Genomic DNA, 14885 nt, shown 5'->3' on the forward strand with positions numbered 1-14885 from the left:
AAGTCCGATTAGAAAATAGCCTCTAGCGGTGTTCCACAAAAATCTGTTCTTGGACCACTCCTGTTCCTTATCTACATTAACAATTTGCTCGACAAAATATAACACCAATTTAAAATGTATGCAGATGACTGGAAAATAATCGGAATTATAGAATCAAACCACGACATCATAAAACTCCTAGCCGACATCAACAAAGCAGTGAAGTAGTTGCACACATGGCTCATGTCATTTAATGTCAACAAGGGCAAAATCATGCACATTGGGCGCAGCAATAACAAAAAATCGACTGCAATTTATACAATGAATAATCTGGACGGCCAATTGCACCAGCTATCATGCACGTCATCTGAACGAAACCTAGGCGTTTTTATGGCTAGCGATCTAAAAATAAAGTATGCACGGCTGCTTCAGCTGGCAACTGAAAGCTTGGCAAGCTCAAGAAGGCTTTTAAAGGTCAAAGCTCTGCATTATGACGCACACTATATATTTCGTACATTTGCCCACACCTAGAATTTGCAGTACAAGCCACCGTTTTTAGCTCAAGACATAGCCAAACTTGAGCAAGTTTAACACCAAGCCACAAAAAAAATTGCCACCCTAAAACACCTTCTGTATACTCAAAGACTATCAAGCCTTAACCTGACAACACTAACTGAACAACGAGAAAGAGGATACCTTATCAATCAATATAAAATTATGAACAAAATCAATTAAGTTAATTTTCAGGTTAATTTTCCAAGTTAATTTTCCCTTAACTTTAACCAAACACGGACTCTTCAAAGTACAGTCTTCGGCCGCGTGGACTCACTAAACAACTAAAAGCTCAACTTGCCCGAACTGCGCTGAAAGAAAATACTTTTTCACCAACGGAGTTGTAAAATTATGGATTTCTTTAACCCAAAATGCGGTAGACCCAAAGAACTTGAACAACTTCAAATACGAAATTTCTTAGGGGTCTTCCACAAAATATATAAAACACGTACGCAGGTATGGAGGGAGTTTTGTTACCCAAAAACGTAAAAATGCGTTTAAGGGGAGGGAGTGGGGGAAAAGCAGCAACTATGTACGTGGTTTGACTATCACTAGTTCTCGATTTTTCTTAAATTAAGTAATTTTTTTTTTTAACAAAAGCATTAAATCTTAAAAGCTTAAAAAATCAATATTGCGTTAAGTAACATAAAAATGTCAAAATAATTAAAGGCTTTTTTTTTATTATCATTTTAAAAAATTTCTGCATACGGAAGAGAGGGAGGTTGATTTTGTAATAAATAATTTGTACGTTCTTAGAGAGAGAGAGAGTGAGAGAGAGAAAGGGGGGGAAGGGCGTTGATAGCATTTTGGTGCATACAAGGGAGAGGGGGTCCTAAACCAGTCGTTTTACTGCGTAAGTACTTTATGGATGCCCCCTTATAACTAAAATTTTTTCTGAAGCAATTGTTCGAAGCAATGTTTCGGTGTCTTTATAAAAGTAATTAGTTTTTATATTTATAACAATAACAAAGTAAATGTAATCATGTACTGTAGGAGAATTTGGGGCACAGTGGTTCGGATTCCTTAATTTTTTAAATTTAGAATAAGTTAAAAATGTATTTCATTTTTTTCAAAAAGAAAGGATTAAGATATATGTCCTTCATGATAATAAATCACAAAACCCAAATATTTATTATCTAACGGCTCATAGAATGGTTTAAAGTGAGTGATGTTACGTTATTCACTGTGCCCCAGTACTGGGACACAGTGAATCAATGAACACAGCTGTGAATTAATGATAGTGAATAGGGGCATAGCCAAATAACTATGAGTCTGAGGAAGTAAAGACACTGTTCACTATATGTTTTGGCATACTTTTATTAATTAGATTAGTATAAAATCGAAAAAATAGACATTTTGAAACTTCAGAAGAAAATGAAAGAATTTTATTGATAACAAAACTTATAAAAATGTTGAAAAATTATTCAAAAATTATTATTCATAACTTAAAACTAATAAATTCATTTTCATGTGTTAAGAGTGCATGAGTTTAATCTTCAAGATCATAAATGGGGCATAGTGAATCAATCTATTCACTGTACCCCGATTCACTTTGCCCCACTTTAACAAATTTAAAAATTTGTGCGGCCGTGGCGCAGTGGTTAGAGCGCTTGCTTTATAAGCAGGAGATCCAGGTTCGAAACGAGCTTTGGACATATTTTCGCGTCTCGGTAAGGAAGGAGGCGTGAACTTTCTGGTTAAATGCACTTCCGCGGTGCCCTGTGACAAGACCATTAGGACTTCTTGGGGCACCTAAAAATTAAAAAAAAAAAAAAATTAAGTTTAAGTCTAATTTCTTGGGACACTTGTGTTATTAAAAGAAAAGCTAAATTACTAAAAGAAAGCATAAATACCAATAATCCGAATGAAAAACTTCAACTTTTAAAATTATTTCAATCATGATCTCTATAAAAAACATAAGGAAGGTAAAAAAATTTACTTTAGTTAGCTAAAAACAAAAACTACCTACGGAAAACCGGTAGTCAAAAATTATGTGGTAACAACTATAACTAAAGATGGCTGTCATATGAACACTTAAAATGATTACAGTATCAAGATGAACAAAATTTTAATCTTTGAGAAAATGCTTCTTATTCACTGTGCCCCTCGATCCTTTGTACCCCAACTTCCCCTATATGTAAGAAGAAAAAAAACCTCTATATTAAACTAAAGACAAAAAAAACCGAGTTTATTATCTCTGGTAAAAGTTCATTTACCATTACCTATAATGCACTTGTTTTTAATTTTAACTATAGTGCTTTTGTTTTTAACTTTAATTTGAAAACAATCTTTTGAATTCTGGAACATCAGAGAACAAAGAATGATAATAAAAACGTGGTGGAAAAAGGTATTCCAAAAAATAAATTACACTTCAGACTAATTGTATAAATTATTTAGTCTTATACACTTGTTTTTTTTACCTGTAATTTGATATTTTTGTAATCCTAGATTTAATTTGATATTTCTGTAATAATAGATGAAATTTATCATTCTCATCAAAATAAAATTTCTCTGTATTTTCCAATCTCATCAGCCATGTATTTGTAACACCGTTGTTCATAATGTTCATAAGAAGTTGATTAAAAGATTAAACAAAGAAATTGAATCTAAAATCATTCTTGTACTACTTTGTCACTGCTCTGTTCTTTAAGAATATTAAGCACTCTATTTTTAAAATATACTAACATAATTTATATTTAAATATAGGAAGTATTTTAGGGCTCCCTCAGAGACCCTTAAAATTGACCACTCTGCAAAGAAATGGCTAAAAAGTAAAAATAATTTTTAATTTAATTTAATAATAACAACAGTAGACTATGTAAAAAGTATATACTAACCCCTTAACTGTGGCGTAGATTTAAAAATTACATTCTTCTATTACGGCAAAATATATTTGATTAGGATTATTTCAAGTTGTTAACTTTTTTTTCGTATAGTGCGCCGTAAATTGTAAAAGTTTTATTTAAAAAAAAAGTTTCATTAAACGGAATAATCCGTCAGACAAACAGAGAGCTATACTTTCCAGTGACTGATATATCTGTCAGACACAGTTAAGAGACTAAGGATAAGTCCATTACAAGTTTAAATTTATTCCTTTTTTAAATATTCATCAGTTCTTGTAAGCTTGCTGATGTTTTGTGTTGCTCAACAAATTCTTTTTTTTTTTATCTTTAGTTGTGCTATTGAACTTCTCAATGAGGGTTACATTTAGTTATTAATGCATGTTAGTTTGGCGTTTGTTATATGGCAACATTATTTTCCATCTAGTCCTTTTGAAGAACACTTGAGATTCTTAAATCTCTGCAAAACGAGACAGCAAGTCTTTTAAGAAGTGTTCAAATATTATGTTATCAACAAGTTACATAGAAGTAGTAAAAATATTGCAACAGTGGCTATGTTCAAATTGAGGTACCAAGAATGCCGAGCCATGGTATTAAACCAGTCTTACTTATAGCTGTGTCAGCATAGTTTTTTATTCTGTTGATCATCTGTATGTCATTATTGGGTGCATTCACAGTTGTTTTGCATTAAAACCATACTTGAATGCAGACTAAAAATAAAAGTCTATTTAGAGTAGGGATGGTTAATGTTTTAGGGTATTTTTGTTTCCAGGCTCTAATCACCTGCTCAATCACTTACTCAATCACAAATTTCTTAATCTACTTAAATCATTGCTTAGCGACAGCTCGGGTTATACGTATATTACACACTGGCGTAGCAAAACATTTTTGGCCAGTAGACATACGTGGCCCGGGTGCCTAATTTTTGTTTCTCTGGAATAACAACTTTTACTAAAAAAAATCAAAAATCTTTTTAAATATCTTTTTAAATATATCTTGAGGCTTCTAAAGCTTGCGGCCCTGAGCCTAGTTGCTCGCGGGACCGTAAGTTTTGCTTACACTGCCTTTGCTATAGTTAGGTCACTGATACTACACTCAGATAAATTTATTTACATAAATAGTTCTAAATTTTACATGTCCATTTAAAATATCGTAGTTCTTAAAACCAGTACCGGATTAGGACTTGCAGGGTCTGGGGATATTTTTTAGCAGGTTGACATTTTTCTTATTAAAGTGACGAAAACACCTTACAAAAATAAAGCATCCTCTTAAAAATTTCGGAGCTTCTAAATCTGCGGGACATGGGGTTGTAGCCCCCGTAATCCAGGACAGGTTTAAACTTTCCCTCCTTGGTTTTTCAATAATTTTTATGCAAAAGATCTGTAAAAAGAACTAACAATTATGCCAATTATGCCTTTTAAATAGTCTACCCTTTCTGAGTTTCCCATGGGTATACGCATTTTCTGCACACTGCCATATTTCAGCTTTGTCTGAATTTTTCTGAATTTCAGCTTTGATGAAACTTTTTTGCATTACTATAGTACAAGATCCCTTCAAAGTTATTGTTGAATATAAGTAAATTTACTTATTTTGTATAGATTACTTTTAATTTACTTTACAAATTACATAAAATGTAAGCTTATGTAGTTTAAATTTTATTTTATATAATTTATTTAATAAAAACTTGTTATTACTTTTAAAATAAAAAATTTCTACTTAAAAAACATTGTTTTATTTGAAAATTTAATTTACATTTGGTAGCATATTACTTTTTTGTAGTTTACTTTCGTATGCAAGTTTTTTAACATAATTTTTTTTTTAATTAGTTGCTTTTATAGGTAAATGTAAATTACAGTTTGAGGAACTTTTATATTATGTAATGTAATTTTCAAAAGTAATTAACTTTTAAATGTAAAAGTAAAATAGCTTTTACACGTGACTTACTTTTAAATGTAAAAGTAAACCTTGATAAAAGTGGCTCTTTTACTAACTTTTTTTTACTTACACGAGTTAATTTTTATCAAAAAGTAAAATACATGAGTAATTTAAAACGTTTAATGTAAATTTACATGTGCGTGTAAGTAATTGATTTTTTTGAAACGACTTTTAAAATGTAAGTTTTTTTACTTTCAAAATTAAGTTACGTAAAAGAAGATTACATCAAAAAGTTATGTAAAAGAAAATTACATCAAAAAGTAATTAACTTTTAATTTAATAATAATAATCAACCAAACAGTGGCGGAACTACTGGACGCAGGACCCTGCGTTGCGGGGGGGCCTACCAGCTATAGGGGCCCTCATATAAAAAAAATTATACTCTCAATAATATTTATACTATAAAACTCTTTTCCGCAGGTATAGTGGGCCCTAAAATATAAAACTTGGATAAAAAAAATGTCATCCATCGTATTAAAATATAATGTTCAAAAATTTATTTTTGTATTGGAGTGCGTAGTTTACATTTAAACGAAAAGTTGTAACCTTTTTAAAATTGCATACGCAATTGAGAAATAAAGTACGATTATCAGCTGCGAACTGCCAGATGTTATTGTATAGTTAATTTTTATACCGTTATGTTGTGTTTGTGTATGAATTAGACAATTAGACTGAATTCGGTAAAAGTAATAATTTGTTGCGTATAAATTTTTTTTAAACTGTAAGAAGTTCTTCAATTTATAAGTTCTTAGTTGCATATTCAATATTTTTGAAATATAAACAATATTATTTGTTATGTCGTTGCATATCAAGGATAATGATTCTATAATCCTTGCTGCATATACAAATTAACTTTTAAATGTATGTTCTCATTTTCAATTTTATATTAAATTTTCCGTTGTATTAAGTTAATTTTTCATTTCTTATTTTATCTGAATTACTAGTCTCCAATTTATTTAATCGTGTTACGAATAATAAAGTATTGTTGCACGAGAGTTTATTACTTCACTGATATATTTAATAAAAGGTAATTTATAAATTTGTAATAATTTAGATTTTGACTCATAATAATGGAAAAGAAATTAAGTAGTACAAGCGGTGCAGCAAAAAGAAGAAAGTTAAAAGAAACAAAAGCTACTTTAGCTAAATTGCCGAAGCTAACAACGTTTTTGAAACCAATCGAAAAGCGAGCGGAAACGGAAGTGGAAAGTCAAAACTCTGCAGAAGTGGTATGTATAAATCAGTCAGTAGAACATGATGATATCGAAGAAAACATTGCTACTGGTAATAAAAATGTGAACAAAGAAGATGTGAATAGGTCTCCGAGAAACCACCGAAATGAAGACAAGGAAGATTCAAACTCTGATACGAATGACGCCATTGAACAAATTAATTTAGAAAAATCAAGTGAATTATTTTCTACTGACATTGCGAATTTTCATGGTAAAATACTAACAAAAGATATTAAGAAAATAATTGTATTATCGGAATCGTGTCGGCCAAAAGGTCCTTTTATACGCGACCCCTTGCAAGAAAACCGTAGGTTTTCCAAGGAATATTTTAAAACTACCACAAAATATGGATCTATAGAAAGAATGTGGCTTTACTATTCCCCAAAACTTGATGCCGTTTATTGCGAGCCTTGTTGGCTTTTCTCAGAAGAACGAAAAGCAAAGGATAACTGGCGTGAGCATGGTGTCAGAGATTGGCGTGGTCTTTCTAAAAAAATTAAAATTCACGAAAATAGTCAACAACATATATTTGCTTGTTGCATTTATGAAAAATGGCGACATAATGAAACAATTGATAAAAATATAGAAGAACAAATACGATACCAATCAAATTTTTGGGTGCAAGTCTTAGAGCGGATAGTAAATATAACATTAGCACTTTGTAAAAATTCTTTGGCTTTTCGTGGTCATCGTGAATCATTTGACAATGAATATAATGGTAATTTTTTAACCCAAGTTCAACTTTTAGCTAAATATGATAATGTTATGAAGCAAGTTTTGAGTATGCCAAATGGATCTATAAAATATTAAAGCCATCAAATTCAAAATGAAGTCATACATTGCCTTGCAACGCATTTAAAAGCCACTCTTACTGCTGATATTAATAGTTCACCTTTTTATTCAATTATAATGGATACAACACAAGATATTACTAAAAGAGATCAGCTCAGTCAAGTATTTAGATACGTAAAAATTATTAAAAATGAAAAAGATGAAGCCACATCAATTGAAATTTAAGAAGTTTTCTTGGGATTCACGGAAATATATAACCACACTGCTGCTGGACTACATGAAGAAATTTTAAATCTGTTAGAAAAACATCATATAAAATTAAGTAACTGCAGGGGTCAAGGTTATGATGGTGCGAACGTCATGAGTGGGATATACAATGGGGTTCAGGCCCTTTTTAAGAAAAATCAACCCAATGCTATGTATATGCATTGCGCAGCTCATAATTTAAATTTTGTTATTAACGATGCGGTTAAATGTTGTGTTGAAGTTGCTTCATTTTTTGTAATGCTAAAAGATGTGTAATCATTTTTCGGAAATAGCATAAACAGGTGGGATCTACTATCCAAATATACAGGAGAATCACAAATAACATTAAAAAGGTTAAATCCAACGCGATGGGCAGGACGATATACTTCTCTTTTCGCCGTTAAAATTCGCTTTCTTGATATAATGAAAGCTCTTTCCGAGATATCAATAACAAGTACAAAACGTGAAGAATGCGAAGAAGCAGTACGAATACAAAAAAATATGAGCAGTTTCGAATTTGTTTTTTTATGCGTGCTTTTGTCTAAAATCCTTTATGAGGTACATATACCATCAAAATTGCTGCAAACTAAAAATTTAAATCTTACGACAGCTTCAGGTTCTCTAGAAAATGCCAGCAAAAATTTAAAACAATATAGAAAGATGTTTGATTCAGCAAAACTTGAAGCGGTAGAAATAGCGACTACGTGGCAGATTCCTGCAATATTTTTTCAAAAAAGAAGAAAAATTGTGAAAAGGCATTTTGACGAATTATCTACAGATCACCGTTTTGATAGTAGTGAGGAAGTTTTTCGCATCAATATTTTTATAAAAATTTTGGACGTCGTTATCAACCAACTCGACAATAGATTTAAAGGAATGCAAGAAGTGGTACAATTATTTTCCTGCATCCATCCAAATAAATTAATGGTAATGAAAGAACGTGAGATCATAAGCTGTGCAGAAGCCATTCAGAGAAAATATAGTGAAGATATAACAACTAAATTTCCGCTGCAAATGGTTATGGTAAAGTCAATGCTACACGATGAAATATCAAAAATATCATCTATACGTGAATTGGCTGACCTTTTAATAGTAAAATTGTCAACTATAGCTGCAAGCGTTCCACAAGTGATAACAGCATTGTTATTGTTTCTTACATTACCTGTTACTGTTGCATCAGCTGAACGTTCTTTTTCAAAACTTAAAATAATAAAACATTATTTACGAAATACCATTGGTAAAGAACGTTTAAGCGACCTTTCAATAGTTTCTATTGAGGCAAAAGCGGCTGGAAAAATGGAAATGAAAAACATCATTACCGATTTTGCCAATATGAAATCAAGGAGGAAAGTTTTCACTATTTAAGTTCGGTTAAGTTTTAGTTTCGTTTTGAAGTTATTTTTATCTTTATTTAATTTTTTGTTTTTAAATATGATATATGAAATAAATATCTATTTAATATGTGAAGCTTTATTTTTTTTAAAAAAAACATTTTTTTGCGGGGGGGCCCAAATTTTGAAGTTCCGCCACTGCAACCAAACAAATGAAAATTTTTACATTATAAATAGAAAACTAGATTAAATGCTATTCGTTTTTGATTCCTTTTCTTATTACTTAGCCATATATCTTTTATTGTCATAGAATGCTACCGGTTTTTGCATCCATTTAAAACAAACATGACATTCATTTAAAACAACCATGACATTTATTTAAACATCGTGATAATCAATTAAAACAATTGTGGTTTTCAAATAAAACATTTAGCGCATGCGCAATCTCAACATTCTATATTATTCAAAAAAAAAAAAAGGTTTTATTTTAATATATATTTTTATTTATTTTTTATTCAATTTTTTAAAATTATCTAAAATTTTATTTTATTTAAAATATAATGTTTATTTTCCAATTAGGGGAGAGTCGCCCATTATGGACCGTCCCCTTTTATGGACCACCGATGAAACAAATAAATGCGATTTTATTTTTAAATTTTGGAAACGTAGCATTAAAGAGTGACTTCCGTTCAGTTAAATCGCATTTCAATGATGGCGGTCAGCAAGATTACTTCAAAAAGGTAAGTTAGTATTTTATTTGGTTATTTTTTTCTAAAAGTACACTCGCTTTTTTTTGTGTGTCATTCTACAAATAAATGAACCAGGACAATGCTTCTATGCTAAATGGAAAGCTTTTTTATTTCATTTCTTACTAAATACAAGCGTGTTGCTCCAAATGACATCGTTTTGGTTTTATTTAGTAAAATTAGATGCCCATGTGGTTCTCCCAATATGGACCAACTGCTGTCCCTAAAATGGACCAGTGGTTCAAGATGGGAAACTGTAGTCCATATTGGGGAACATAAGTTCTTATTCTCTTGGATGTTATTATTTTATCATAGGCTATTAATAAATTAAATTATCTTAATCTTATGTTTTATTTTAACCTTTGATTATTATTAGTATTTGAAATTTGACTAGACTATAGCCAGACTATAGAATCTATAATAGATTATAATTATTTAGTTATAGTAATTATAGATCTACTAAGTATTTACTATTACTATAATTGACCTATTAAATTTAAATTAGATAATTATGTAATAATATAAGTTAAGATATAATTATAAGGCTAAGGGTCTAAAAATAATTAAGAATCATTATTAATGTTATAGTATTATTATAGTTATAGGCTATAGGCCTAATGATTAAAATTAAATTAATAATAATAATAATAGCCTATTATTAATAATAAATAATGATAAATATTTATTAAGTATTATATTTGTAGTGGTAGATTGTAGTGGGTAAATTTAGACAAATTTATTTTTAAAATTTTGCCCTGTCCTACAATTTATTTCAATCTTTTTTTTTTAATCAGGGGCTGCTGGACTAATGATGATCTTCAACGTGCTATTGAGGCGTACAGAAATGGTGATATTGGCTTGAACAAATGTGCAGCCACATACGGCACCCCCAAAGCAACTCTAAAGAGGCATTTTAATAATGCTAACAAGTTTGCTAACGGCTTTAAAAAGCTAGGCAGAAGTACTATCCTTCCTGCGGATGTTGAGCTAGAAATACACAATCTAGTTTTAAAATTGGAGGCCATGTTTTTCGGAATGTCGAGGAAAGATTTAATGACTCTGGCATTTGAAGTTGCAGAACACAAGGGTTTAAATCACCCATTCAATAAGGACAAAGGTCAAGCTGGGAAAAAGTGGTATTACAAATTTTTAACCAGGTTCCCTGACCTCTGCCTCCGCCAACCACAAGCTACTTCCATGTCGCGAGCCAGCGGCTTCAACCTGGGGGATGTTGACAGGTTTTTTAATTTACTAGAAAATTTAATAAAAGATCATTGCCTCAAGGCCAATAACATTTACAATATTGATGAATCTGGTATTTCAACCGTGCAAAAGAAATGCCAGCGCGTGCTTGGCCTAAAAGGCAAAAAACAGATAGGTAGCATAGCCAGTGTAGAAAGGGGTGTTAACACAACAGTTGTCTGTTGCGTAAATGCTGGTGCAACACATTATGTTCCACCAATGATTATATTCAAAAGAAAACGGGTTCCTGATGAACTGGGAGATGGTGCACCAGAAGGCAGCATTGTAACATGTTCTGATTCAGGATGGATAAATTCTGAACTTTTCGTACAGTGGATGAGAATGTTCATCAGTCATGTGAAGCCAACAAAAGATGATAAGGTTTTACTTATTTTAGATGGCCACAAATCCCATACTAAAAATCTTGAGGCCATTCAGCTTGCCATTGAAAACAATGTCATAATGTTGTCACTTCCGCCTCACACAACACACAAACTGCAGCCTCTGGATAAAGCTTTTTTTAAGCCCCTTCAAGTCTACTACGACCAGGAGGTGGAAAAATGGCTGAGACTAAATCCAGGACGTTCAGTGAGTTCATATCAGGTGGCCCATCTTTTTCATCTGGCATATGCAAAGGCTGCTACCATGTCAACAGCAATTAATGGTTTTGCATCGTGTGGAATTTGGCCATGCTCACGAGATGTTTTTAAACCTCAGGATTATGCGCCATCATTCGCTTCTCAAGCAGGAGACCGCGAGACCATGCTGTCTTCACCACTTACATCAGGGACATTACCAGCACAAGCCCAGGAAGCTTCGATACCAGCATTGGTATGTGTAGCTAGACCAGCACAAGACCAGGAGGGTGTGCCACCACTTCCAGGCATAATGGATGAGATGGTTCCAAAACCAACAACTTATGTGACCCACCCAGTGTCACTGGCTGTTGAAACGTCCCATTCCAAAACAGTTCTGCCACAGGTGCTGGAAAATTTTTTGCTCATCCCAATTTACTCTGATGGGAAATGTTTTTTTAGGTCAGTTGTTGTGTGCACAACACCAAATCTTCAGTCAGCTCAGGGATTAAACGGCAAGCTGGTCAGTCCACTGCTTCATCTGAAGGAAACTGCTATGGCTGACTCACTTCGTAATCAGCTTGTTAGCCATTTGATATCTAATTTGGAAATATTGTCTGTTGACATGCACGGGAATGCCTTAAATGCTGACCAACCCCAGCATCTTCACTTTAACTTGTTAGAAGAGCGTATTGCTCACATTGCCAAACCAGACTCGTTTGTGGGAGAATGGGAGATAAATCAGATCTCCTGTCTTCTGAAAACAAAAATTGTGATTCACAATGCAAAAAGGAATGTGCTGATGTATGGTGAAGAACATAGTGGTAACCCCATCACAGTGAAGTACACCATGTTTGAAAATAACTCTCGGCACTATGAGGCACTAATTTTTTACATCCGGGCTTTGTCTCCAATTCAGAGACTGGTCCCTGTTCTTTCCCCAAAGGGTGCAGGCAAAAGGAAGTGTCGCAAAGAACAGTCAGAAATTCTTACTTCAAGTCCATATAAAAAGCTGTTCCTACAGGAAAGTTCAAAAACAAACACAAAAGTTAAAAAGTCCAAAAACACAAAAATAATTAAAGAAAAAGTAGTAAAGAAATGTAAGAAACCCAAAATGAATTCAACAACTAGTACCAGTATTTTAAATGAAAGTTCATGGCTTTGTTTTATGCGTGGAGAATGTAACATAGAAAATATGATATGTTGTCGATCCTGCAAAAGATGGGCACATGAAGCATGCGCAGGAACTTCAGATTGTGACTTTATTTGTGAACTTTGTAAATAAATTTTGAAATATTATTACGCATCAGTATTCATGTTTTTGTGTGTGCTAAATGTTAAAATAGTAAAACACTTTATAAATAAAACTGAGTGTATGCATACATGTGCATGAGACTGGTAGAATTAGAATCAAATAAATGGTGGCTGGCTTAAACTTAATAACTTTTTTTTTTTTTTTACAAAAAGGACATCTAAAAACCTGTTAAAAATAAGAAGCTTACATACTCTTGAGTATTTATATTCTAATAATTCTGTCTTTAGTGTGTATATAATTTGTTTAAATGACCAAGTCAAACCGTTTATAACTAGTCCATAATAGGAACCTCAAAATACTCTTACGTTTTTGACACATTTTATAATTATTAATAAATCAACCACTACAAGCTTCATATAATATGTTCAGCTGAAGGTAAGAAGTGGTTTACAGTATAAAAGTTAAGTATATATATATATATATATATATATATATATATATATATATATATATATATATATATATATATATATATATATATATATATGTATATATATATATATATATATATATATATATATATATATATATATATATATATATATATATATATATATGTATATATGTATATATATATGTATATATATATATATATATATATTATATATATATATATATATATATATATATATATATGTATATATATATATATACACATATATATGTGTGTGTGTGTGTGTGTGTGTGTGTGTGTGTGTGTGTGTGTGTGTGTGTGTGTGTGTGTGTGTGTGTGCGTGTGTTTGTTAATAAAGTAGATTCTAATAATTAAAAACCTTTATAAATGTTCTTCCAAAAATTAGGAATATAGCAAAACTATATAAATATTTTTCATTTTTTTACAGTTAAGTATGGTGTATCATAAAAAAAGAAAAACCGATAGACCACCAAGAGGTAAAGTTAATGAAAATGAAATGCGAACAGCTGTTAATGCAGTTCTTAATGGTTGTACAGTTTATCGTGTATCTAAAGAGAGGGGAATCAATTTAATGACACTTAAGAGATATGTAAGGAAATGTCAATTAAATCCAAGTACAGTCTGCAAACCTAACTTCATTACCATGCAAATCTTTACCAACGAAGAAGAAACATCTTTATCAGACTATCTTTTAAGGGCTTCAAAACTTCACTATGGATTGTCAACCAAAACAACACGAAAACTTGCCTATGAATTTGCAATGACTCTTTCTAAGCGCATTCCTAAATCCTGGAAAATTTTACAAATTGCTGGGAAACAGTGGCTTCGTGGTTTTATGTTACGTAGGAATGAGTTATCTTTACGAAATCCAGAAGCTACTAGTATGGCACGAGCAACTGCTTTTAATCGTTATACAGTCGGAGAATTTTTCACCAATCTAAAAGATGTTCGTCTGCGACACAAATTTCAGCCACAAAACATATATAATGTTGATGAGACAGGTCTTACAACCGTTCAAAAACCAGTTAAAGTAATTGCTGAAAAAGGAGATAAACAAGTTGGAAGGATAACTTCAGCAGAAAGAGGGACATTGGTAACAGTTTGTTGTGCAGTTAATGCAATAGGAAACTCAATCCCTCCATTTTTTATTTTTCCAAGAGTTCATTTCAAAGGAAGTATGTTAAATGGTGGTCCACCTGGATGTGTTGGGGTTGCAAACCCATCTGGCTGGATTAATTGTGCAATGTTTTTCGAGTGGATGAAACATTTTATTCAAAATGTGAAATGTTTACCAGCTAATCCAGTGCTTTTACTTCTTGACAACCATGAGAGCCATGTTTCAATTGTGTGTTTAGATTTAGCTAAAAAAAAATGGCATAACTATGCTGTCCTTTCCACCACATTGTAGTCACAAGCTGCAGCCATTAGATCGGTCAGTTTATGGGCCTTTGAAACGTTATTACAATACAGCCTGTGATGATTGGGTTGTATCTAATCCAAGACCGATGACCATATATGATATAGCTGCAGTTGTAAGGAAAGCTTATGCACAAGCTTTTACTTTGTCTAACATTTCTGCAGGATTTGCTGTGGCAGGAATTGAACCCTTTAATCCTAACATATTTTCTGATAATGAGTTTTTGGCTTCATATGTAACAGATCGTCCAGAACCTATTACTGCTAAC

At 31.9% G+C, this 14885-nt stretch overlaps 3 protein-coding genes across 3 annotated transcripts; all 3 read left to right on the plus strand.

Annotated features, from left to right (window-relative positions):
• The first annotated feature begins 6376 nt into the window (after window positions 1-6376).
• Window positions 6377-7348, plus strand: LOC136076202 (uncharacterized). The gene has a single exon (XM_065789676.1). It carries the CDS (start codon window positions 6377-6379, stop codon window positions 7346-7348), a length of 972 nt encoding a protein of 323 aa, XP_065645748.1.
• Window positions 7349-7999: 651 nt separating this feature from the next.
• Window positions 8000-8941, plus strand: LOC136076203 (zinc finger MYM-type protein 1-like). The gene has a single exon (XM_065789677.1). The coding sequence runs from the start codon at window positions 8000-8002 to the stop codon at window positions 8939-8941; it is 942 nt and encodes a 313-aa protein (XP_065645749.1).
• A 4692-nt stretch (window positions 8942-13633) lies between these two features.
• On the plus strand, window positions 13634-14608 carry LOC136076204 (uncharacterized). The gene has a single exon (XM_065789678.1). The coding sequence runs from the start codon at window positions 13634-13636 to the stop codon at window positions 14606-14608; it is 975 nt and encodes a 324-aa protein (XP_065645750.1).
• The last annotated feature ends 277 nt before the right edge of the window (window positions 14609-14885 follow it).

This window comes from Hydra vulgaris, chromosome 02 (genome assembly GCF_038396675.1).
Source record: "Hydra vulgaris chromosome 02, alternate assembly HydraT2T_AEP".
In the NCBI taxonomy this organism is placed as follows: Eukaryota; Metazoa; Cnidaria; class Hydrozoa; order Anthoathecata; family Hydridae; genus Hydra; species Hydra vulgaris.